At 44.0% G+C, this 26,752-nt stretch overlaps 1 protein-coding gene across 5 annotated transcripts; it reads left to right on the plus strand.

Moving 5' to 3' along the window:
* GCNT4 (glucosaminyl (N-acetyl) transferase 4) lies at positions 1–26,225 on the plus strand. 5 transcript variants are annotated; one of them, XM_016137133.2, is made up of 3 exons: positions 1,495–1,657; positions 3,969–4,182; positions 21,798–26,225. In XM_016137133.2, exons 2-3 carry the CDS (start codon positions 4,094–4,096, stop codon positions 23,161–23,163), a joined length of 1,455 nt encoding a protein of 484 aa, XP_015992619.1. In that variant the 5' UTR covers positions 1,495–1,657; positions 3,969–4,093; the 3' UTR covers positions 23,164–26,225. The 5 variants fall into 5 exon arrangements, with proteins under 5 accessions (XP_015992620.1, XP_015992622.1, XP_015992619.1 ...); XM_016137134.2 differs by lacking the exons at positions 1,495–1,657; positions 3,969–4,182 and adding an exon at positions 1–119; XM_016137136.2 differs by lacking the exons at positions 1,495–1,657; positions 3,969–4,182 and adding an exon at positions 522–594.
* The last annotated feature ends 527 nt before the right edge of the window (positions 26,226–26,752 follow it).

Here is a 26,752-nt window from a genome sequence, read left to right on the forward strand (position 1 = left end):
CCTTCCCGCTCTGCTCCTAGGTATTTCTCCGGGCTGTGTGGGACACCATCATCTCACCAATGAGAACGGGCTACTCCCGCAAGGCCGGAGCCTCGCAGACCACCCCGGTCTTTGCAGAGGTGAGTTTGCTTTGTCACACAGCCCTTTGACCGACTTTGGGCAAATCACTTAGCTCTCTAGACCCCTGATTTCTTGTCTCTTTAACGCGAGGAGGGAACCGCAGCAGGATGACGCCCAGGGCAGCGGCGGACACCCGCGCGGCTCGGCTGGAGCAGAGCGCGCGACACGCGCCCGGGAACTTTGCCCGGGGCGCGGGGCCGGGACCCCCAGCGCCGGGGCTGAGGGCCCCCTCCGCGGGAGCGCACCCGCGGCGCCCCTCCTCTCTCCTCCACGTCACGGGGGCGGCTCGGCGCTCTCCCACCCCCGGCTGGAGGCGGCGAAGGAGCAGGAGGCGGGAGCAAGTCTCCGCCACCGCCGCCGCAGAGAGACCGGGAGCCGGGGGCCCGGAGCGCGGAGCCCGGAGCGCGGAGCCCGCAGCGCAGCGCGCGGCCCGGCGGGGCGGCCTCTGCGTTCGCGAGCGCGCCGCTCCCTCTCGTAAGTCGGCTTGGCCACGCAGGCCCGCCAGGAACTCCCCGGGCCGGGGTGCGGGGCTCCTGACCCAGCCGCTGGGTGACAGGGACGCCCGGACCCTCTTCTCCAAGCGACTTTCACTTTCCCGCTGGGGAAAACTTGGGCGCTGCGTCCCTCTCGGGGACCGGGCGGGGGTGTTGGCCCGAGAAGCCGCACCGAGGTCCGGGGCTGAGGTCCGGCCTGACCGCGCGCCCGCCGGCCTGCGGGTGTCCCGAGGGGCCGGCACAGGCACCTGACGGGCGCAGATGGAGTCGGGGACCCGTCAGCGACCCCGCGGTGCGCCGAGCGGGTGCTGCAACTTTGGGCCCCAGAGCGGCGCCAGGCGCTGGAAAGTTCCCTGAGGCCAGCGCTGGGAAAGGGCGACGGGCTGCGGGGCGGCCGGCGCGGGTCAGCGCGAGGGCGTCCTGGGAGACGCGGGCCGCGGCGCCCGCACCCCGGGGCAGCGTGCGGCGGAGAGGCCGGGGGTCGCCGGGCGCGTCCGCACCACGGTTTTCCCGGACTCTTCGAGCGCTGAGAGCGGGTGCTGGACGCGCCTTTCCCGGGGCCGGGATCCCGCTGTCTCGGTCCTGCCGAGGAGAGGGCTACCTAGGTCCGCCCAGGTGAGGGGAGCCGAGGGCCGGGGTCCCCACGCTTGCTTTTCTGGACCCGTCCGCCAGCCCCTCCGCAGCCCCGGACTCGCGGGGCCAGGCCACGCTGCCCAAGACCAGGGCGTGCCGGCCCCAGGGCGGCGGGAGGTGCCTGGGAGCGAGAGGGAGGTGGCGCGCGGGAATGGGCTGCTTCTTTGGCTTTTCCAATGAGACAGAGCGTGCGTGTGGCCGGGGGCGGGGAGAGGGCGGGGGTGTCTCTTAATAGTTTGGTTATCGGAAACTGTGAGACTGACCTCCTGGCCGCGCCCTGGGCAGAGACGATCTTGTGCGCTTTCTAAGGTCAAGTGTTGGTACTGCGGAGCTGGCCGGGACTGTTCCCCTGAGAAGTGGCGGCGCCTCCCCACGGCAGGCTGGCAGCTTCGGGGGATCTGAGCCAAGAGGTGTGGACTCTGGAGTAGGTTTACTATCCTTACTTAGGCTAACGGTGAGAGTGCGTGGTATTGTTTTGTAAATTAAAAAACTACGCTTTCCGGCTTGGGGGAGGTGTTCCGAGTAGTAGCGGGGAAACTTGTGTATTGTCCTCCAGGCTGGGCAAGTGGAGAGGTGGCATTAACCTTGAGGCACTTGTCTTTTCCTCTTCCTGTCCTAAAAATTGAAAAGCCACAAACCAGAAGATTAAGGGAGTTGGGGATAGATAATATTAAACGTCCACGTGGTTCGGTAGACATAGAAGTCACCCCTTTTAATCTTACATATATAAACATGCCCTTACAATTAAACCTCCTATCAAAGACGTTCTAGAACCTAACTGTCCTTTTTGACAGCTTTTGTTGATAGTGTTTTGAGGAAATTAAATCTTTAAAAGTAAGAGAATTGTTGCAGAGAGCAACAATTCTCATGTTTCACTTTCTAAGGATCCATTTCTCTCTGAGAAATGACCAATTAAGATGCTGTTGAATCATAGCCAAAGAATTGGGTTGTATAGCCCTGAGTGTTTCCAGCAAAGACAGAAGAGTTTCTTTTAGGAGTGGGGGAGGAGTGATTCCTCCTGTTTATTACTGAACTTATTATTCCTTTGGAGCTAAAGTTTATAATAATTTGCTAAATGCCACATAGTCTTCAGAGAGGTAGATAGGGCCGAATGGCATAATTAGGCAATTAGTCAAAACTGCGCATTTGATGGCACCATGCTAAGTACCCTTAGTATAGGCAGACAATAAATAATTGTCGAACTCAGGTATGGGGGCAGGTAGAGCCTGTACAGACAGTGACCAGTTTCTGCTCTCTTCCTTGAGGATCACCAAGCGGAGCCACTAGTGTTGGGAGTATGACTTGGGGTCCCAGGGCTTACCACAGCACCACGTACTAGAAATTAAACTATGTCAGCTTCAAAGGATTTCCTTCTTAGAATAGAAGGCAGGAAGAAAGCAATAAGACAGTAAGAGTATGTAACACAAGGTTGAAAGGTCACTTCATCAACCCAAATTTATTGAGTGCCTACTGTGTGCCAGGCTGTACTGGGTGCAGTGGGAGCACAGATGTGCTGGGTTGAAGGCAGAAGGCCTTCTTGGGGTGAGTTAAGGTAGACTTGAAGAATGAGTAGGAGCTGCATAAATTAAGTGAAGGGAAGAGGAGAAAAGTGAGAGTATGCTCACCCCAGGGAAAGGAGTTCCCTAAAACAGAGAAGGGGAGAACGGGGATTGTTCAAAGTCCAGTGTGACCCAAGGAGAGAGTGACCCCCGCTGAGATCAGCCGGTGCCGGGGCTCCATGATGCCAGATCTTCGAGCCATTTTGTGGAATTGATCTTCAGGACTGTTTCACCTCTGAAAGTATCCTGATGAGATTTAAAATCAAACAAAACAAATCTCCAGTTGCTGTGTGGAGGATGGATTTGAGGACCCCCTAAAGTGGACAGGCTGGTCTGGGACTTATGAGAAGCCTGGCAGCCTAGGCTAAGGTAGTGGCAATGGGGATGACAGAAGTGGGTGGACTCAAGGCAAACTCTGGAGTGACCTGGTGACTAGTTTTGTGTAGGTTGTGAGAATGCATGGTGACTACTGCCAAGTTGGGGCTTGAGCACTTCGGAAGGTGGCTCTGTCATTTACAAAAGAGAGAACATTGTAGGAAGGACAGGTTGGGAGAGGAAAGACAAGTTCGGTTTTGTTGAGTCTGAGCTGCTTTTGAGGCTCCCAAGTGGAAGAACTTAATAAGTAGCTGTATAGACCAGACCTCAGCTGACCCTCCAAAGAAGCTGGGGGTCATCTGTATTGGGGTGATGTTTTAAGCCTTGGGTGGGTTGGAGGAGAGGGTATAAACCTGGAAAAGAGCCCCTGTCTTCATGGGGAGAAATGAGAGGAAAACCAGGGTGGTGCTAGATCTCCACCAAAGCTGTAATGGGTGTGAACACCCAGCACAGCACAGTGCAGGGGTGTGTGTGTGTGTGTGTGTGCGCACACAGGCACTGAAGGGCCACCACAGTTACCTCCCTGGAAGCTGCTCCTTAAGTGAGAGGTGGGACAGAGGGCTGGCTTTTTAATACTCATATGTAAATGGGATGGAGTGAGTGGGAAGGCGAGGATGAACATACAGGATATCTGAAAGCCCCTCTTACTCTTAGACTACTAGGTTAAAAAAAAAAAAAGTCTGATTGTGCCAGCATTTTGACATCAAACTCATAAACCATTGACAGCGTTATTGAAACAATGTTTGGAAGCACTTACGATTGTGATAGTTGAAGTTTTATTTTGTAGATCATGAAAATTTAATGATTAAGAGAAACATAGATGGAAATCACACAACAGAGCTGCAGTGGAGCTATGAGCGCCCCGAGTGAGACTGCCAAGGCCCTGGTTCTGGCCCTGCCACCCCCTCACTCATGACCTGGCCCAAGTTTCCTGACCTTTCTGCCTTGGTTTCCTGGTCTCTGAAATGGCACCACACCCAAAGGGTACATGCTTGCACAAGGTAGGCAAGTGTGCATCATGTACGCCCAATGTATGTGTATGTGCATCAGTATGTGCATGTGTGCATTGTACCTGGCACAGAGTGAGTGCTCAGTAAGCTTCAGTGCTGGTGGTTTTATTATGATGATGTCATTTTTATCCTTTCCAAATGTAGAATCTGAGACCCAGAGAATTTTGAGAATCTGTCCAAAGCCATAGAGCCAAGCAGTGGCAAAGTTAAGGCCAGGATTTCAGCTGCCTGACTCACAGGCAGGGATGTCTTCCTCTTAGCATGCCAACAAGTGTCAGATGCTAGATGCTGTATGAAATCAACTGCAATAAAAAGACCTGGCGACTGCTCACCAGAGTGCAGAGAAGCAAAGCAGATATCAATGTCAAGGTATACAGACTTTTTCTAAGCAATTTAGGTATATACATTTTGTATTAATTTGCATTGCTTTGCATATCATTTTATATGCATTTCCATCTGCTGGTAATTTTCCTAGTGAGATCTAAAGGCTGACGCTTCAAGTATAGAAGATCAAATAAAATTAATCAGGAATTAACCACACTGCAGCTCAAAACCTAATGGGCCCCTGGGCACAGTGGGCTTGGTGTGGGCTTGTGGGGAAAGGATTGGATCAATATTTACTATTTTAGAAGATGTGGGAAGCCAGATACCATTTGATAAAAGCAGGTCACATCTTAATAGGTAATGAAGCTGGTCCTGCTGAATATAATAGAAAAATACAGGAAAAGTAGAAGACTAAAGGGAAACTACCTATTTTATAAAATGCCAGAAAATGAAGCAGAAGCAGAAACAGAAGTCTGCTTTATGAAGCTGAACTAATAAGAAACTCAAAGGGTGAGATGGTAAAGGTGGAACTTCTGTCAAGCCGTATGAAATTTTAAGCATAATCTTAAATACCAATGTGTGAGGTTTTAAAACCAATAAATTCTCTCTAGTTTGGACTTACTGGGAAATAAGCCATTGTATCTTAGTACAATCTTAGAATACATATGTATTTTTTAAACTATGATTTTGTTACTTAGAGCAGTGTCTCTCAAAGTGTGGTCACCTAGGAGGTTATTTATTTGCTCCTATGAAATGCAAATTCAGAGACCACCAGATCTGCTGAATCAGGACATCTGAGCCCAGCAACCTGTATTTTAATATTTGAAACCAGTTCTGGTTCCCCTTGGATTTTCACTTATTTGGTTCTAACCTTCCGTTTCTCTCTTGTGGTCGCCAGCTTCTCACTGTGCTGCTTAACTTCCCCTCGGTCGTCGGTCGGTATCCTCGTAGAGTTGTACCTAGACACAAACCCATCTCTTCCTCCATTTCAAGGTCTAAATGCTTTCTAAGATCCCTTTAGTCTCTCACGTTCTGCAGTTCAGCAGGTCTCATGCTGTCCAGAACCAAACTGGTTTGGTTTTGGGTTTGGTTTGGTTGTCATTAAAAAAAAAAAAGAAATCTTCTGGCGGTTTCATACCAAACCGACTCTTCTTAAATATAGTCAGCGACAACACTGAACTATCTCTACAGATGATCCTGTTAAACCACATTTTTCCATCTGGTATGAGTGCAGTCGGTTTCTTGGACCTAAGTGTTAATTTCTATCTCTGTTAAAGTTCATCTTGCTAGATCCAAGTCTGTCCAGATCTGTTTGGGTCCTATTTCTGTCCTTTTTCGTAGAAACCTTTATGTCCTCTGCCTTGGCCGCTGATGCCCTGGCCCAAGTAATTAATAATGATCCAAGTATTTTTGCTAGAGGGCTTCCCCACAGTTTATGAGGCTTAAAAACTTGGCATCTGTTGCAGTCCTTGTGGAGCTCTCATCAGAATAATTGCCATCGGTCCCATCATGGCTTGCACTGAAATCACTGCTGTTCTAAAGTGCCCCCTCACACGGCTTCTCCATGTAGGGCCGTGTTTTCTCACTCCATCCTTAGTGTCTCTCACAGGACAGTCATGTGTAGCACACGGTCAGAACCTGTTTGTGATGATTGTTTCCCTCTCCCTCTTATATTTATATCACCGGCTAATATTTGTTTGTTTTTTGTAGGTGACACAAAGGTACATTTCAGCGTATCTACAGTCACATTAAGGGGAATTCAGACATTTCAAAATAATAGGAAGTAAAAATTGTGCCGTGTCGATTCTCCTTTCTTCACTGCTACCTCCTACCCCCAAGCTCTATAACCCAAGAGTTTTGTGCTCAAGTCCAAATGCAAAATTTTGCTCATACGTGACTCTTTTTTTAATCTTTAGAACTTTTAAATTAAATTTATTGGGGTAACATTGATTAATGGCATTATATAAGTTTCTGGTATACAATTCCATAATGTAATATCTGTCTACTGCTACCACTCAGAGTCTAGTCTCCCCCCATCATTGTATATCTGTCCCCCTTTACCTTCTTCATCCTTCCCCCACCCTCTTTCCCTCTGGTAATCACCAAGCTGTTGTCTGCGCTTATGAGTTTGTTTGTTTTGTTGATTTGTTGCTTTCAGTTTCATATCGCACATGAGTGAAGTTATGTGGTTCTTGTCCTTTTCCATCTGACTCATTTCACTTAGCATGATAGTTTCAAGGTCCATCCATTTGTTGTAAATGGCACTATTTCATTAATTTTTATGGCTAAGTAGTATTCTGTTGTGTATATGTACCACATTATCTTTGTCCGATCATCCGTCAGACACTTAGATTGTTTTCATGTCTTGACTCTTGTGAATGAGGCTACAATGAGCATACAGGTACATATATCCGTTACAAATAAGTATTTTCCCATATTTCAGGTAGATACCCAGAAGAGAGATTGCTGGGTCACGGTAGCTCTTTTCTTAATTTTTTGAAGACCCTCCATACTCTTTTCCATAGGAGCTGCACCAATCTACATTCCCACCAGCAGTGTACAAGGGTTCCCTTTGTTCACATCCCCTCCAACACTTATTTCTTGTGTTCCTGATAATAATAGCCATTCTAACAGGTATAAGGCGGTATTTCACGGTTTTCATTTGTATTTCCCTTATAGCTAGTAGGTTGAGCATCTTTTCCTATATCCATTGGCTGTCTGTCATACATAATTCTTAAAGGAGAACAATTAGATAATATAACAGCACAAAAAAATGTAAGGCGAAAGCAAAATAACTTTATGGCAAGAATGCTTTTAGCTGCGCTTGCTAGAGCATAAAGCAGTGCCTGGAACCCTACACTGATATTCACAGTCCTTATTCAATCTTCCTCAATATCTCTCCCTCCTCCCTCCCCCTGCAATGAAAGACCAGCCTTAAACCAAACCACAGAAATCTCCAAAAAAAAAAAAAAAAAAATCTAAGCCTGATTCCTCCTCCAAGATGCTACAAAACCTCTTTTGATGTGATATTCTCCCTTACCCTTACCGTGGCAAGCAAGAGAAAAGTGCCTGATACTAGTGGAGCTCTTTGTCATCTCAAGTCAACCTCCATGAATACGTGGTACTTCTGTGGGTGCTTTCATTCTCCTGCTTTTCCCCCTAATGTAGATCAGGGGGAAATAGACTAGGTTCTCCTTTTGGAGGAGGGCTTCCTGGCTGTGCTCAGACTGAATAGTCGGCCCGCCTGCTCTTGGTTAGATTGGACCTGTTTCCAGAGGCTCTGCAAACCCTGGCATTTCTTCTGGTCACCTACCGAATCCGGATAGCCCACGGCAGAGCAGCTTGTTCAGACTGTAGCACAGGGTGGGCACTTGTGCCCAGGACCAGGAAGAACAAGGCACAGCTTCTGTGCTTGCCAAGGTTCCTTTTCTCTTCCTTCCTCTGCTCTTCTGCGTCACTGCAGCATATTTGGAATATTTGCCCTCCTGCATCCTTTCTCCACACACCCACATTCCGCCCCGAACACCTGCATTCCACCTGGGTGTGGCAAGGAGGGGCCAGCATCACCTTCCTCTTCATCACCTTCTCTCTTCATTTAGCCTTTTCAGGCAACCACCCTGCCCTACTCTCAGATGGGTGAGGAGAGAGAAATGAGGTGACACACAAGGTACAAGTGAAAAAAAAATAATAGGACGATATGAAGACTGTGGAGCTGCAGGAAGGGATGGGGAACCAGAGGAGAGATCCTAATAAAGGAGGGACATAAAATAACACTATGGCGAGAAAATGCCTGAATAAAAAAAATACTTCCAAATGCTACCTAGTGACTTACCTTTTCTGAGAAAGGACAATAAAATTTAAATGTAACAAAATAACAGGAATTTCTTGATTGTGTTATCAAATCACCCAAGACCTCGCTATTTATTTCTCTCCGTATTCCTCTAGGCAGCACAGTTTTTATCTATATCTCCCAAGAATCTAGCACAGTACCTGCCTGCCACACGGTTGGCACACAAGTAATGTTTACTAGATGGATGAGCAACTAATTGAAGGAGGATAGAAGCAGTATATATAAAAATAAAGGTGTGTGTGTGTGTGTGTGTGTATATACATATATACACACACACACACACACACACACACACACACACACATATATGATCTATACCCAAAAGTGAAAGCAGGAAGTGAACAGATATTTGTATAAACATGTTCATAGCAGCTCTATTCACATTAGCCCAAAGATGGAAGCAATCAATTCAAGTGTCAAACTGACAGACAAATGGATAAACAAACTGTGGTATGTACACACAGAGGAATAATATCCAGCTTTAAAAAGGAAGAACATGGTTGAAACTTGAAGACATTGTATTAAATGAAATAAGGCAGTTATGAAAGGACAAATCTTATATTTCTCCTATATGAGGTTCCTAGAATAGTCAAATCCGTAGAAAGAGAAAGTAGAATGGCGGTGGCCAGGGGCTGGGAGGGGGAGAGAAATGGGAGTTAGTGTGTAATGAGTACTGAATTTCAGTTGGGGAAAATGAAAAAGTTCTGTAGCTGGATAGTGGCGATGGCTGCACAACAGTGTGAATGTCCTTAATGCCACCAAATGTACACTTAAAAATGGTTGAAATGGTACATTTCGTTATGTATATTTTATGACAATAAAATAATAGAAAAGAATGTTTTTTATGATCAGCAACCAATTCATAAATATGGAACAACAGAAGAAAAGTTATTTTTTATAACAAAAGAACTCAGCAGGTAATAGAAAGTATATTCTAGCAAGAAGACAGCAGTGACACCAGACTTAAAAAGGCATTTAAAACCATGCTACTAGGAATGAATTGCCTGAACCCTAATATGAAGCAGGGACTTTCAAAGTCTTTTAGTCCTACCCACTTCCGGTTACCCCTATTGTGCCCTCTAAAAAATAATAATATTAATAATAATAATAAAACAAAAAAAAAACCCTTTTAATTTGAAATTTTTCAAACCTACAAAAAGTTGTAAGGATAATACGGTGGGCACCCATCTGATCCCCTCTTGACCGTGAGAATGGGGCTTCTGCATCATCCTGCCTGATGGAGCCCCCACTCTCCCCCTGCACTGCTGTTGCCTCTGGGAGGTGGTCTCTAGGTGCAGGAGCCCGTGCGGCATATTGAGGACAAAGTCCAGTCCCCGTTTGCAGAACAGCCCTGCTCTATGATTCTCGGTGCGCGTTCTCTGGTGCTGGTTTGGATGCTTTCCATCAGTTACCATCATGCAACTGCTGTGCCAGTCTGCCCTTCCTGCCAGGAAGTACCCATGCGTGAGCTCTGTTGTCAATGTCCACATGAGTCAGGGCCCTAGGCCCTCTTTCACAGACGAGAAGGCAGAGGGCTAACTAGATTGGTGACAGCTTGTTAGTGCAGTAGGGACTTAAATTCAGAACGATTAGCTTTAAATTCCAAGTCGGTTTTATTGTACACACAGGTGGAGCAGGAGCATTAGATAGGGTGGGGGGAGGTAAGTGTGTGGCAGGGAGGAGAGGAAGGGGGTCAGGCAGGTAGGCGAGGGTCAAGAGTGACTCAGAGCTACTCAGTGTGATTCACTGAGATCTTCTTCTTGATTTTGTAACAGCTTTTTACAAAACAAGCTCCCAAAAAGGCAGCCGACCTGCAAGGTGACTTTTAGAAATTGCGTGGCCTACCCCCTGCCAGGCAAGAGGAGGTGTCCCGCAAACTGAGTAGTGCTTACCTGAAGCTTGGTGAGCAGGTGGCACAGTTCATGCCAGCATTGGAGTTAATTTTAGTAAATCTTCCTTCAGGTGTTTACCTGAAGCCTCCAGCTACCTCTAAATACAGATGGATGAGAAGTTCAGCATTATTCGACTCATAGTTTTGCACTTGGCTATATACCAGTCTGTGCTATTGTGTGAGTAGACACCTTAGCCTGGTTTAAATTTAAGCTTAAATGTGTGTGTGTGTGTGTGTGTGTGTGTGTTTTGTGTGTGTGTGTGTGTGTGTGTGTGTGTGTGTGTACCATTACCCTTTTCATATGGTCGTCTTGCAAAGTTGCTTAAATATATAAGGGCTTATTTTTCTCATATAGCAAGAAGGCAGAGTGAGTGAGTGTTGCTGCTGGTTCAGTGGTTTGAGGATTTTGGACTGAGGTCTCTGTCTTGGCCTGTTCTTCATGGTCCCAAGATGGCTACTACAATGCCAGCCATCATGTCAGTGTTCCAAGAAGAAAAAGAAAACATAATGGCATATGTCCCCTGCAATCAGGTTCCTTTAAAGAGCTTTCCTAGATACCCCACATTATATCTCAGTGATTTCTCCTCTATAATGGAAGCTGGAGGGGAAAGCTTTTAGAGGGGCATTTTAACCCAGGCATTTTCCTAAATTGTGACATCATGCCAGAGTTGCCCGTCTCGAATAGTGTAGTGGAAGTGCAGAAGCATATTGAAGTCTCCAGCTCAGCTCCCCTCCATATCAGCAGAACAGAAAACAAACAAAGGAGCTCTTCTGAGGATTTAAAACTGAATGTGTCTGATCCACTCATGGAGCATGTGGCCTGGCCTGAAGCCATTTCTGCCAAGATTCACAGCTTTTTATCCTGTGCTGCCTCTGTGTTGTAGTTACGGACATTAGAGATTCTACTTTCAATGCCCACATAGAAGTCAGTTACTGTACCTCTTCAGCTACTACATAACCTTTGAGAAATTAATTTTGGCCAGTATAAAATATGGAATTAGCCATATATGAATTAGCCAAATAAGTGCTTCCAGAAATTTCTGAGATGAAAAAAATCATGCTGTATAGACCTTAGGTGAGGGAAAATTTTTTTATTCTAGTGTACTAAACATGCATTTTAAAAAATGTACATAAGTGTTTCTCAATTCAATTTTCCTTCTTTATAGAAAAAGAAACCAAAATATTCTCGACCTACATTTTAAATTTGGAACATAAAATGTATTTCAGTTCTATATTATATCCAGCTAAGTAAGGAAGGCAGAGAAGAGGAAAACCTAAGAAAAGAATGTAACCACACTGTTTATAAAGCTTGAGAGGCCAAGATCAGTACATTAATTAACCCCTTTGCTATAATCTTTTGTATCTAAAAAGGAGAAAACATTTTATTTAAGCCGTTTTCATCTGAGCTAAAATATGAAAGCTATATGTATTTTTGAAATCCATCCTCACTTTATTTTTCCTGTAAGAAAATACTGTTAATGTTTTGCAACTTGCCAAGGGTCTCATATTGTTACAAAATGAAAACTATTCATTCAGCAATATTATTTCTGGTCCTTTAGACTTTCTGCTAAAGATCTCTTAGTAGCCTTGCCCAACAAGATACAGTCAGCTTTTGATGTTTGCCCCGTGGAGCAGATGCAACAAAGCTCAGTATCAAGTTGGTTCTCTCCTAATTGGTGTGATCATAAAAAGCTGGCTGAATTCTGCACTTTTTTTGCTCCATAGCTGCAGCCCAGATTTCTGATGACCTGGAGTACCACCACCTGGTAAATACATCCTGGTATGAATTGCTTGTTTCACATGTGACCTTACATGGCCTTGTAAACCTCCCCAAACTTGTGAGGCTTCAGTGATGCCACTAGTTGGAAAAATTCTAATCTTAAAAAGTGGTTGAGAGACTGATATTCATGCCCAGTATTTTCATTCTGATGTCCATTCTCAAATGCAGGTAAGGTTGACCTTTGTTTAAGGAAGAGTTTGACTATGGTCTTTGTACTTATAAACTGAAGCACGCTGCCACCACAGAAAGCTTCACTTGTGAATGTTCTGCAGGTGATGAAGGACATCGTGCTTTCCTGAGTGGAGGCACTTTTAACTTGATATATGATCTGAGCAGCGGAGTGCTGCCAGAGGCCCTGCGTGAGGGAGGGTATGTTTGTGTACTTGCATTGCAGCGAAATCTTCATACTGCCTCATTTGCTACGTCCCTAGAAAAGGCTTGGCCAAACAGATTCTAGAACAACTCATTGCAGTTTTGTACTATCTGAAAAAGAACTGCCCCTAAAGATACTGAACTTGGGGAAAAGGTTTATAGTTTCTGCAATGCATAGGGTTACAGAAGTTATTTAGCTGATCTTAACTCTGCACAGAACTAGTTGCATTTGCTCTTCTTGCATGTCTTTTAAAGGAATTATTTGACTATCAATCTTTCATAGGCTATTGAGCAGACTGGGGCAGGAGGATTATAAAGTTTAACTAGAGTCACTATCTTCCCATCTTTCAAAATCCAAAACAGGTATATGTCTTCAGGATACAACAGACATTAACGAAAAAGAATATTATCAAATAGTGAAAAACAAATAAGAAATAAAGAGCATGTCAGAAGAAAGGAATAATGCACGCACTATTTTAGAAAAATAAAACTAAACCACAACATATCTACTCTTTCCCAGTTTTCCCAAGAAGCCGTTCTCTTGTAGAGGCCCCAGTACCCAACATGTGCATACCAAAGTTGTTTGTTTTCTTTTCCCTATAGACCTGTCCTAGGACCTTCATAATGACACTGTAGGATAGAAAAACCATTATCTCATTTAATATGGGAAGTGAAGCCTTGCCCAATATTAAATGACTTCCCAGGATCACCTCAGGAATTTCTGATGGCAGAACTGAGACTAGAACTTGGGCCTTCTGACTTTGTCCCACTGAATGACTTCCCTATGCTAAGTAGGTATGTATGTGGGACTGGAGGTAGAGCATGTACAGGCCTGTCCAGGAGACAGAAATAAACAAACTAACAAAATGATGGCCACTGTGATAAGTTCTAGAAGAAAACGAGGGCTGTGATAGTCAGGAGTGAGATTTAAGAATGGGAATCAGAGAACCCCAAGAAAGGATATTTCTCCTACAACTTGAGGGATGTGGAGGGGCCGGTAAGGCTAGGATCCAGGGGGAAATTGTCTAAACATAGAGACAGCAGTGCAAGGGTCCTGAGGCAGGAACTTTAAAATGTACCGAGCAAGAGAAAGCACAGAATAGGATGAAGTTAGAGAGGACAGAGACGGGCTGGCTGGGCCCTGTGGCCATGGAAAGTATTCCTGATTTTATTCTAAGTACAATGAAACTCCAGCGAAGGGTTTTAAGTATAGAGAGTGGGACTAAGGAGGGAGAGTGATCTGATTTATGTGTTTAAATATTCTTTTGGCTACAGTACAGAGAATGGATTAGAGGGAAGAAAGGGAAGCTAGTGAGGAGGTTATTTCATATGCAGGCAAGAGTTTGCACTGGCTTGGATTACAGTGGTTGCTGTGTAGAGGAGTGGCTGGATTTGAAATACATTTTGGGTGTAGAACCACCAGGGTTCTGCTATTGTTAAGAGATTGAAGAGGCAGCTTCCCATTGTGGTTAAAAGTGTAGGCTCTGAAATTGGGCCAAAGTTGAAAATCCTGGCTCCTACACATACTGGCTTCTTATGCTCTGTGACTCAATTTCCTAATCTGAAACATGGGGATAAGGATAGTACCTACCTCATAGGTTCACTGAATGGAATAAATAAGATAATGCAAACAGTACTAGTGCTCAGTATAGGCCATCAGGAAGTGACAAGTATGTGTCCAGTGACTCTGGCAACATGAAGATTTTCCTTGATTTTGGCCAGAACAGTCTCAGTGAAGGGGGCAGTGGACTGAGGCTGAAGTGAATGCCACCATGAGGGGCCTTGCCTTGGGGAGGAGAGGTCCCCCTTCTGCCCAGTCCTTCATGGGGGAGCAGTTGGATATGCAAACATGTATGTAATAGGGAAAGATGTTCCCAGGATCCCAAGAATGGACTGTTGTTAGATGGTGGCTAGATAGTCTCTGTTTCCCTATTTAGAGAAGGAGGAATTTGGACTTGATCACCATTAAAGTCCTTGTCAATATTAGGATTTTTCTCCTAGGCTTCTTCAGGAATTGTGGGTCAATTAATTAAGCTTTGTTAGAGGAGGCCCAGAAAAGTAAATTCTATTTAAATGTTTTTTTCCCCTATACAAAAGTATGTTGATTTCTTAGAAATTGTTTACTTTCTAAGAATTTACAGACTCTGTGTAGAATAGGACTCGTTCACAGTATATTGTGAAATGAACAGAACAGATAAGACGGTGCTTTTTGTGTAAAAGGAAGCCAAAAAAGCCGTGTTTATTGTAAACAATCTGGAAGGACACAGTCCACAGAATGTCATTACCAGGCGATGGATTACTGGGGAGCTTTATTTTTCTCTTTAGATTTTTTTGACTTTCTGATTTTTTTTTTTTTTAACTTAACGAGAGTTTACTTTCATAAACAGGGACTGGAAAACCTTTTCTTTTTCCTTTTTGAGACTGTCTCCTCTTATTATTTGAGGACTGCTTGTTCTCAATTTATATTGCCTCACTGACCCAGCCACGCCTTTCTTGTGTTTTGCCTGCTTACTGTTTCCTGCTCACAGTCTGATAATTACTTACTTGCCCTTGCAATCATCCCTCTAGGACAATGAGAACGTAAGGTCATCTGGGCAAAGAAACCTGCCTTTGCAGACTTCAGGTGCTGTGCGGATGTTGAGGAAATTCATCTCAGTTGAGTCATCCTCCCACTCATGGTCTTACGCCAAAACTTTCTCTGGGTTGGTTGGTGAGCATGTCCTCAAAGACAATCAATAGCTTTATTGAAATCAAGTTGCTACATACCGTAGAAGGACCTTTGTTTATTCAACTGGATGAGGAATGTTTTTAGTGAGGTCATCTTTATATCAGTATTCTTAAGTGGTGATTCTCCTCTATAAGACTAGCAAGAAAATCCTGACATTTCAAAACCAATAAACTCTTCAATTCCTATTTTTCACAGTGCCATAAAATGGTACAAAGCTGAAAAAGTTAAAGGTGGCCCACAAAGAGAGACTTCACCCAGAAAGTTTTCTAAAATAATTAGTGATTCTCAGAGAGCCCAAATCGTGTCACTGGTCAGTGCAAGAACAAGTGAGTCAGTAACTGAGACGAGAGAACCGATGGCAGGATTTCTTAGGATGAGCTAGCTTTCTTTTCCCTTAATGGCCTCCGTGGGAAGACTGACTCATCTCTTCTTTAGCACATGTGTTGGCCAGAGCCTCTTACTGCAGGACTGGACTGTGTTCTTCACCCAGCTTTCCTCTAAGTTGATTCTCCAAGTGAGTAATCTCTTAAAGAGGTGAAACAGCTCAGGACTTCAGACATGGTTCGCCGTTCATTTCTGTTCCAGCTTTAAGACGTAAGACATAATAATGAGAAGTTTTAGTCAAGGACTGAAACTATTGTAGGAAATATGGAGTATTTTTTCTTTATATTTCATGAGAAAGTATTGCTTAGAGGGTTAAGAGTACATCTTGAGAGCAAAACTCTCTGGGTTCAAGGTCCCACTAAAGCACTTTGTAGCCTTTTAGTCCTGGGCGATTTCTTATTCTGCTTGTGCCTCGGTTTACTGTCTTGTAAAAGAGGAATAAAGGTGGTACCTTCCTCGTTGATCTGTTGAGGGTACTGGGTTCTTCCATGCAGAGTATTTAGAACAGTGACCATAGTAGCAATTCTTATCGAATGAGTCTACATTGATAATAACGATATTATTAGGTTAATAATGCATTCTGGCATTAACCCTAAAATACTGAATTTATGTCAAGACTTAGCAGCACAACTTGAGGGTGGAGATGCTGGTGATGAGGATGGGGACGGGATGAAACCACAGCTGGCCGTTATCAGGCAGTCACGATCTAGGCAGGGCTAAAGCACTTTGCATGCGTCACCTCATTTAGCCCTAAAATCCTTTAGGTAGCTACTGTCATTAACATCCTATTACCGGTGAGGATACCGAGTTGTGGAAAAGTTGAGGGACTTGTCCAGGGTCCAGGTGCTTGACCGGCCGTTCCTGAGCCGGGCGCAGGGGCTGCCCATGAGCTGATGCCCGGCCCTTCCGGATCACATGTGGTTTCCCCTTTTCCCACCCAGACCCTGAACAAGGCCTTGACTCTCCACAGCGTTCTCCTTCCTTAAAACATGTCCACCTCCCACTATGGTCAGAAGAGTGAAGGTTAGTTGCTTCCTTAATGTTGTTTGCATAAAATTATCTAGTGGATTCTTTTCATAGAAACAAAATAAAAGTACAAAAATCATCATGCCCTGTGTAATGAATGCACTGGGAAAACCCTAAGATTTGGAACCAGGCAAGCTGGGCACATGGGAAAGAAAAGGCCTGTTCATGTGCACTGAGCACTTTTGTGGGGTGACTCCCTTCACAGACAGCCTCCTGAACCCTCAAAGCAGCCCAGAAGGGGTTTTCTGATCCCCATTTCGAGAAGAGAAAACTGGGCTTCAGAGTTTAGTCTGATCATTCTTACGACTACTGTTTCTGCGGGGGTTCGAGCTCAGGGCTGGGGCATCCTGAAGCCCACACTCTCACTGTCTTTCCTCTCCCAAGAGCCCCCTCTACCTGTGGTAGTTACTGGAAAGAATTGCAGATGTGCAGAGAGGCAGTAGAAGAGAGAGGGGACCAGAGGGGGCTGAGGCCACCTAATCAGCAAATATGGACAGTGGGTCCCTCATTCTTGGTACCTAAGCTAAACCTTATTTGGTACTTTTCTCTCAGTCTCCTTTCTCCCCTTTGTGATTTGCCATCCCCTTTCTCCCCTGGGAAAGGAAGCATGTACTTGGTTGACAGCCCCGGATTTTGAAATTGCTGACTTAAGGAGAGTTCACTGAGGAGCTGCTAATGGCTGTGGCCATTTAACCCAGAATGCAATTATAACCATTTAGCTGGATGTACCTTTGTGTGCCCGCTGTTTCCTTTAGGGCTGTAAACAGCACCTGGAAGGGCTGGGGACAAACAGTGATTCGGAGGAAAGGCTTCATTCAACATTGCTATTGGGTTTTTATTGAATTATCTAAATATACCTTATTTCAGCTGAGCTCTAGTGATCAAACCTTGCTATCATTTTCTTATCAGATCTGCCCTCATGACTAGGAACTTGTACTCATGTGGTGGGAAACTGCACAGCAGATTGGGCTTCATCCTCTGCCTAGACAGGTGGGAGGGGAAATACCCCTTCTTTTATGGGTGGGAAATTATGTAATGTAATTATAAGACTACTTCCTGGCAGCAAAACACCTGCCTGTTTCCTGCTCAAGAGGTTTTAAGAGAGAAAAAACCAGGGTGGAGTGTTTGCAGAAGATGGCTTTGCTGCCATAGTCTCCTAAGAACTATGGGGCCAGAGTAACTGCCAGCCTTATGGTATGGTATAGTATGGTATGGTGTAGAGTTAGCCCAGCCAACTGTAGTCAGACCTGGATCAGGCCCCAGGAGTTCTTTCCCCTCCCTCCAAACCTGGCATCTTGGGGTTTTCACAGGTCCAGCTACAGGTGGCAAGGAATTGAGGTGGTGCCACAATGGGCAGGTGCCTGCCCCAGCTTATGCTTATCTGCAGCTTCTGGCCGCTGGAGGCTGGACTGCTGCTGGGCATTCCCTAAACAGACTGCAGACTCAGCCGGGTGGGGCCACAGGTATCACAGAGAGATTCTGTCCCCAAAAAGCGGAGTGGTGATGGGGAACTCTGTCTCTAACCTCCTGCAGGTGTTAGAGCCTGGGAATAACCTGCTGACTCCTCACCACAGCTGGGAAGAGGCCAACAGCCCTTTTCAGGGTCTGACAGAAGCTCATTCACACCAAAAGGCTTGCACCTTCACATCTTCTAACTTGGGAAAGGAATGCTTTCAGTCAAAGGCACTTCTGGGAAGGGGTTTTACTTTGACTTGGGACAGGGTAGTGTTGGAGGGCTGCTTCTTTCCCCTGATGTCAAAGACTGACCCACATATAGACAAGGTGTCCCCCTTAAAGATGCCAGGGTCGGAAGGAGGAGGATCAAAAGCGAGGTGCCTGGGCTGTCCGATTACCTCTCCTTCCTTTAAAACAAACTCTCATCCATGGCTGGTGAAGCTCAGACGTGGGACCCAGAGCCACTTCCCATGAGACTTCTCACAGGGCGCCTGCTACCTCTTTTTTCTGGGTGCCCTGTGACCTTCCCTCTTGGAGTGGCAGCCATTTACTCCTGTCTCCACTCAGACCCTCCAGGCACCAGGCTGGAGTCAGGAAGTGTGTGCTCCAGACAGTCTCAGAAGGGCAGGGCAAGCCGTACAGAGGAGGCTCTGGAAAAGGCTGGCGGGACAGGCAGCCGGCCTCTGGCTTTATATAAAGGTGTGAGGATGATAGTTAAACGGTACATCATGAATGACGTAACAGCTCTGGAAGACTTTGTAAACCTTTTTAGAAATGTGAAGTCTTTTCATTTTACCACTCTGGTAAACTGTTAACTGATGCTAATTAGAGATTCCATGGACCAATAAAGTGAGGAAAGAAAAAGCAAAACATTACTTAGGCTAAGATTCGTTCTAGTTCTAGCCATTTATGTAAGCTGCTCCCTATTTATGCCTAATTACCATGAATTATGACAATGATGAGAAAGATTGGTTGATTTGGGATTGATTAATCTTCTAAGTTTATTTCATCACGACACCTAGTTCTAAATGTGTGCTCAGGCTGCTGGGGTTGTAGTTTGTGTTGCTTTGTGCATCGGGAGTCAGTTTTCCTATACTTTCTAACAACTGGCTGGGACTTTGACCTTGAGCCTGAGTGGATAGAACCCTATACAGTTTGCTTCGGGGATACAGGAACCTGAGACCTGACAGGGGACTCAGAGCCATGAGCCTGCTTGGAATTCTTTTCATCTGGGTTCCAATTCAGCAAAGACGTTGTCTGACCTGGTATTGGGGATGGAGGAGGGAGGGATTCGAAGGGTATTTATGAGGTGATTTGTTAATGTATGTGTGAGGGAAATGGAAGTGTTAGGTGGCTCTTGAGTTTCAAGCTTGGGTCATTGAGTGGATAGTCTAACCATAAATTGAGACAAAAGTACCAAAGGGGTGAAGATGTCAAGTTCAGTTTTGGACCCACTGAGGTTGAGTGCTTGCGGGGTATCTGGTGAAGATGTCTGTCAAACATTAGGATGTTCACTCTGGAAGCTCGGGTGAGAGGTGAGGGCTAAAGATAAAAGGTGTTGGCAATGTACATGTGGAAGTTGAAATCCAGAGACCCAGGAAGAGCGCGTGTGAAAAGAGCATTGAGCTGAGGACAGGACCCTGGGGAAACTCTCAGAAGAGAGAATAAGATGTGGCCAGAGAGGACACGGATTTTACTGGACAGCTCACTGTCCATGGGGTGTCATTCTTTAAAGGAGAGTGAGTCAAATGAAGGTGAATGAGGGTATGTCATTCCCAGCAGAGCTTTTTAATTGCTTTACACAATCTTCAAAAATAAATCAGGTTCAAATTTCTTGCTAAGTCTCTCGAAGGAAATTGGTATACATTCTTATTTAAGATTAATTGGGATGTGTTAGGAAATTGCATATGAGCGCCTCTGACCTTACGAGTTTTCTTTCTTTGAAACTCCTTGAAACAGCCCTGGGAGCTCAGGGAGCCTTCTTGTCCTCCAGACTTGGGGTGATTCTCCCTGGATCCCCTCTTCCTGCTGTTCCCCAAATAAGCATATCTATGCCCTCTCCTTTGTTAGCCTGCTTTTAGTTAACAAAGTAATATGATTGTTTTTTAAGTTCAAATAATACAAACAGATATGCAGTGGTAAGTAAATCCGCTTCCTACCTAGGCCCCTAATCCTCAGCCCGTTCCCACCCTGCCCTGCAAAGCAACTTCTGTTCCCAGTGTCGTGTCTATACAACATCCTTCTGGAAATACCAGCCCAGGGGCCAGATCCAGCCAGCGTTCTGTTTTTGTAAATAAAGTTGTGGTGGAACACAGCCATGCCCACCCACTTACTCATTATCCTGTGGCTGCCTTCCCACTACATTGTTGAATAGTTGTGACAGAGAAAGAAAAGGTTTGCTTTTAATGTGTGGACACATGTGTGTATAGTCTTTTTTGACATATCTGTAAGCACACTATACACAGTTCTGCATTTTGCTTATTTCTATTTCCCAGTAAATTGTAGAGGTCATTCTGTATGGGCACATGCAGATTTGTCTCAGGCTTTTTCACATAGTGTGGATGTAATTAATTAATCTCCTGATGAAGGATGTTTTTATTTTTTTCAGTCTTAAGACTGAACAAATAGCAGTGCAGGGAAACTTCTTCTGCACATACCTTCTCTGCACACACGTGAGCCCTTTTGGATAGGTGCTCTTAAATCTGACAGATACAGCCTAACTGCCCCTGATGTAGGTTTTACCCCACGTCCAACCTCATGAGAGGCACATTCTTTTCATTTTAAAGGCTAAATTGCTAACCCTTGTGAGGAAAAGGAGCTAATAAAGTAAAAAATGAAGAAATGTGCTGGTTTACCAAATTCGTATAATCTGTACAAAATTTTACAGTTTCTAATACCTACTATTGCTCATTTGAGTGTCTGCCACTGCTCTTATTTCTGAAGGTGGGTGTCTTAGTCCATGAAGGCTGCTGTAACAAAATACCACAGACAGGGTGGCTAGTAAACAACAGAAATTTATTTCTCATTATTCTGAAGGCTGGAAGTCTGAGAGCAGCATAATGAGATTCTGGGGAAGGCTCTCTACCAGGTGTAGACTGCTCATATCTTGCTGCTCCCTCACGCTGGTGGAAAGGACAAGAGAGCTCTCTGGGGTCTCTTCTTATAAGGGCACTGATCCCATCCATGAAGGCTCCACCCCCATGACCTAATCACCTCCCAAAGGTCCCACCTCCCACTACCATCACACTGGAGGTTTGGTGTCAACATATGAATCTTAGGGGGACACAAACATTTAGTCTACAGCAATGAGATTCACTGGGCTTCCCCATCTGACTTCAGACATAGATCTAATCAGGCTCTGAAGGTAGAATCAAGATGGATATTCTTTTTAGTCTCAGGTAGGCTATTTGCATCTCTAAGGCCCCCTTAATGCCATCCATTTCTCTAGACCTTTGCCCAAACCAGAGTACTGCCTCCCCAAATGTGCTAAACAGAAATACAAACAATATAAGATACTTAATACCTGTCTTTTAGAAGTTACATTATTTTCCATTCTATTTGGTAACCAACATCTCTCAGAATTAGGTATAGGTAACACAGATTGCCACAAAATAGCACCGTTCTACACAGTTCCATTTCCTTATTTCTGGATTCTCTCAAGGATGAGAACCTTGCTTTAGTCATCTTTGGTCCCAGCGTTCTACCTGGCATGTGATTGGTAACCAGTGGACTTTGGTTGAACTGAACTAATTTTCTCTTAATGTTTCAACTGAATTATTCCTTTTGCCTCTTACAGAATGAAGATATTCAGATGTTGTTTTAAATACCCCCTACAGCAGAAAGTTTTCATCCTGTTTTTAACCCTGTGGCTGCTTTCCCTGTTGAAGCTTCTAAACATAGGAAAACTCCTCTTCCCTCAAAAAGGCATTTACTTGGTTGAGTACTCCCTAAGCACCTCCCCCTTCGTAAGGAACAGATACACCCATGTTAAGGATGACGTCACATATGAAGTTAACTGTTCGGGAGTCTATGAACAGGAGCCTTTGGAAATTGGCAAGACTCTGGAAATAAGAAGAAGAGACATCATCGACTTGGACGATGATGATGTTGTGGTAATGACCAGTGATTGTGACATTTATCAGACCTTAAGAAGGTATCATCAAAAGCTTGTTTCACGGGAAGAGAAAAACTTCCCAATAGCCTATTCTTTGGTTGTTCACAAAGATGCGATTATGGTTGAAAGGCTAATTCATGCTATATATAACCAGCACAATATTTATTGCATCCATTATGACCATAAGTCACCTGATACCTTCAAAGTTGCCATGAACAATTTAGCTAAGTGCTTCTCCAACATTTTCATTGCTTCCAAAGTAGAGACTGTGCAATATGCCCACATTTCCAGACTCCAAGCTGATTTAAATTGCTTGTCAGACCTTCTCAAGTCTTCAGTTCAATGGAAGTATGTTATCAACCTGTGTGGGCAAGACTTTCCTTTGAAGTCAAACTTTGAATTAGTGTTAGAGCTGAAGAAACTCAATGGAGCAAATATGTTAGAGACGGTGAAACCCCCTAACACTAAAATGGAAAGATTTACTTATCACTATGAACTCAGACAGGTGCCTTATGACTATACGAAGCTACCAATAAAGACAAACATCTCCAAAGAAGCCCCCCCTCATAACATTGAGATATTTGTTGGCAGTGCTTATTTTGTTTTAAGTCGAGCATTTGTTAGATATGTTTTCAACAACTCCCTTGTTAAAGACTTTTTTGCCTGGTCTGAAGATACATACTCACCTGATGAGCATTTCTGGGCTACCTTAATTCGGGTACCAGGAATACCTGGGGAGATTTCTAGGACAGCCCAGGATGTGTCTGACCTGCAGAGTAAGACCCGCCTTGTCAAGTGGAGTTATTACGAAGGCCTTTTCTATCCCAGTTGTACTGGCTCTCACCTCCGAAGTGTGTGTATCTATGGAGCGGCAGAATTAAGGTGGCTTCTGCAAGATGGACATTGGTTTGCTAATAAATTTGATTCTAAGGTGGACCCTGTCTTGATTAAATGCTTGGCAGAAAAGCTTGAAGAACAACAGAGAGAGTGGATCACTTTATCCTCAGAAAAGTTATTTATGGCTGAAAATCTCACAGTCACATCGTGATAAAATCACAGTGGGAATAAGGTGTCTGACGAACAGAGCTAACGTGGAGCCATGTGCTATGCCATGCCCAGCGCCATCCGAGCTTCACCTTCTCATGTTTGAAAGGTGTCCAAGATTCCACGTGTAGGAGAAAGTGACCCTGCCTTTGGTGACAGCATCCGGTTGGTTGGGTACTTCTGTTTGTATTTGCCTGTAATCTCACTGAGCTAAATCGGAGATCTTAAACAGTCATTGGTTATTTATTGAGCTCCTACTGTATGCCAGGCACTTCTTTAGAGATGTGTAGCAATTAAATCCAAGTTTTAATGAGGTATACAATGCCTCAAGGGACCATACTCATACGGCAACCTCAATATCCTCTGCACATAACAATCAGGATTCTACTGACGAAGGTTTGGAGTGTGTGGTAATCACCCATATACACCGCCCATTTCAGAATAGCATTTAAGTGCAGTGACCAACACTCCACTTGTCTTTTAATTCAACTCCCTTGATTTTTTCTAACCATTAGAATATTAGAAGGAGAGACTCCACTACCTCAGAAAAAATTCAAAGGATTGTCCAGTTTCCTCCCTGCCAAAGCATAATTTACCTTTTGGTGCCTCACTCATTCAGTTCAGAGTCCGCAGACTCTGTGGGTGGGGCATTCATAACGTCTGAATGATAGGGAGGGGGTGGGAATGGCTAGGGGGATTGGGATAGGCAGTGCCTGAAGAGGAACAGAAGGATTTGTATAATTTTTACATTATATTACACAATGCTGTCATGATGGCCTCCTTGTTAATTCAGCTGTTTCTTTAAAACACATTTACTGATTAAAGATGAGAACTGGTTATACTCCAGAACATTGAAGTTAAGTCTTCCAGTTCATAGATTATTATTATATGTAAGTTTCTTTACAATGGAATTAGTATAATTTTGTTTTATGGAACTACCAAGCTAAGAGTCACTGAATTTTCTTGAAAGGGTTATGTGAAATATGACAGCTTTAGAAATGAATTATTATGGTCATTTTTTAAAAATTTCTTTTCTAGCAACTGTCCAAGTGGAACCCAAACTTAAAATTATGAAACTCTACATTCATTGCGGTCTTCTTCTCAGCTTAGAGCCAGAGAGAAGCAGCTCGTTTTCCTAAGGACATAGCAAGAATATTGATTAAAGATGTTTTGTAAAACCTACACCTTATAAAACTACCAAATGAGTCAAATATACACAGATTTTAATGTAATTATGTTGGGCTGGAGATGAATTGGGGCAGGAGCAGGGTTCTGAGAACAGGCGATAACATGATTACATTTCTTGGGAAATCGTGGAACCCGTAAAAATTTCTTGGTAATCTTACGTTTCAATGTCAGCCTCAGGAACTTTGTAAATGTGCGGTAATCAAGGCCAGTGTGAGACTATTTGGAAGACTGAAGTATTTAAGTATTTTTTTTTAAATGTCTGTGTTCTAAATGTCTAGGAAACAAACTCTGCTTGTTTTAATGTTTATGATGCTAACAAGCGGCACCACCTCACTCTTTTTTCTCGTGAACTCCTTTTTCTTCCTTTCTTTTCCCTACCTCCTTCGAATTACTTCATTTTTCAGAAAACAGCTAGTATCAAGTCCCTGTTCTTAAAAAAGAAGTGACTATTAGAGCTGAGTTCTACAGAACATCCTCACCAGTTCATTGGTGTGTATGACGGTTACAAGCTGTCACTTTGGTCTCGATGAGCCTAATCCTGGTCTTTGAAGCGAGTACTTGGTTGTCTATCCTGGCTTCCTCACAAGTTTATTGTGAGACTCACTTGAAATAGTATATGAAAAAGGCGACAAACTATTGAAATGTCAGAGAGCGGCATTACTGTAGATCCAACTCCGTTGTGAGACTTAACCATTTACCTTTTCTGAAAAACCTTCAAAATATTTTAAAAAGCTACAGTTGCAGGGGCGACTTCTGAAACTGAATCCAGGTCTGAAGAAACTCCAGTCACCACGTCTGGGAGTTATTTCTAAACTATCAGGATTAAGAATTTAGTCCCGTGACTTAGAGCAGGAATAGGGGTCGAAATACTTTTCTTAGCATCCAGGCTTGAACATACAAGGTGAAGTCTTGGTGTTAAGCCTTTGGTTGTCAGAGTAAGTGCAAAGGCTGAAAAATGAATGTCGGCTTCTTGGTCCAGTTCTTGCTTCCTGGTGAGAAATGATTCTACCTCTTATTTACTGAGAAATTTCTCAGTTGTTGATAAGTTTAATGCCGTGTCCAAATGAAACATGCAACCGTGAAGAGGCGGCAGTGCTTTCTTTTCCCCATTAGCAGACACGTGTCTCAAGATTCAATTCCTAACTTTCCAGGGAGCTGGTCAGAACACGCTTTTGCCTTGAGAATCCTGCAGATTCCCTGCATGCCTTTCAACCTGATCCTTCCCTAAAAACTTTTGGTATATGATTCCCTCTGGTCTGGAAAATGTTCTGCAGTCTACATTTCAGAATTATTTTCTGCATAATATGTATTGAATCTAGACTCTTAAGTTATTTGGCAATGAGACCAGGACCTTGGTATTTGTGAATTGTATTAGATAATAATGAACGAGCTACCAATTATGTGTGTGTGTGTGTGTGTATACACATAAATTATGTGAACAAACTGCTGTAATATTATAATACAGTGTTGCTGCTGTTCTTAATATTTTGGTTATTTTAAGTGAAATATATATAAATATTTAAATTTCGTAGAGTTAAATCTGAAAATTTCTCTTTCCAGAATGTGAATATTTTAGGTACAGCCTATGAAATGACAGTCTTCTCTGGGGACGTAAAGTGAATGTTACCCTATGATTGTTATAACTGTTTTCCTTGTTGATGATGATGATGGAATGAGAGTTTTGATTTTTTAAAATTTTCTTATCAACTGGTCTCTGAGTCTCCTGCTGTGTATGTGTGTGTGTGTGTTTTACCATTTTCAAAAGACGAATTTCCCATCATCTGAGTTTTAGATAGATTGATATTGCATTTTTATGTTTGCTGCTACTAGATGTTAATTCTCCAGTACTGTAAAATAAAGTGTGCTCCCAAAACCAAACCCCTGAAATTGATGATGTTTCTTTTCTCTGGTTGTGACTCTTTCTGTTTATGATACTTGCCCAATATTTGACGAGCACGGTTAATTTCACTTCAAAGCAAAAGAAATTCGGTGTATTTACTATTCACAGAATATAGGCACACAAACATGAGTTGTTTAATTTGGCAAAGTCTCAAAGAATCTTCTAGGATTTTCCTGCCTTCATTCTCCTTCAGGTTGGTTTCTCCTCTAAGATTAATGATATAGATAAATATGCTTGTTTGCTTGGTTACTTTACAGAAGTCAGTTTTTAATAGCGTAGGCGGAGCTACCCTCGATCCTTGGAAAACCCAGCCTTCATCTCCACGCACCGGGCCTCCTGCCTTGGTTGTGAGCCCTGTGAACACGAGGACCCTGGCTCCACCTGTGTCTTCAGACTCGATTGGTGGGTAATTCCTGAAGAACTGCCCTCTGTCCTGGAAAACATCACCTTTTCCAGCTTTACCAAGCTAGTGGATATTTGGCATCGCCAATCCCACACTCCCACT

This window comes from Rousettus aegyptiacus, unplaced genomic scaffold, assembly GCF_014176215.1.
Source record: "Rousettus aegyptiacus isolate mRouAeg1 unplaced genomic scaffold, mRouAeg1.p scaffold_m13_p_8, whole genome shotgun sequence".
NCBI classification, from domain to species: Eukaryota; Metazoa; Chordata; class Mammalia; order Chiroptera; family Pteropodidae; genus Rousettus; species Rousettus aegyptiacus.

Bases quoted from the DNA above. Each gene is read 5' to 3' on its own strand.
- GCNT4 (XM_016137133.2), top strand. From the start codon at position 4,094: ATGACCTGGCCCAAGTTTCCTGACCTTTCTGCCTTGGTTTCCTGGTCT. The intron at 4,183-21,797 runs GTAGGCAAGTGT...TGCCTCTTACAG, and splicing joins AGGGTACATGCTTGCACAAG to AATGAAGATATTCAGATGTT.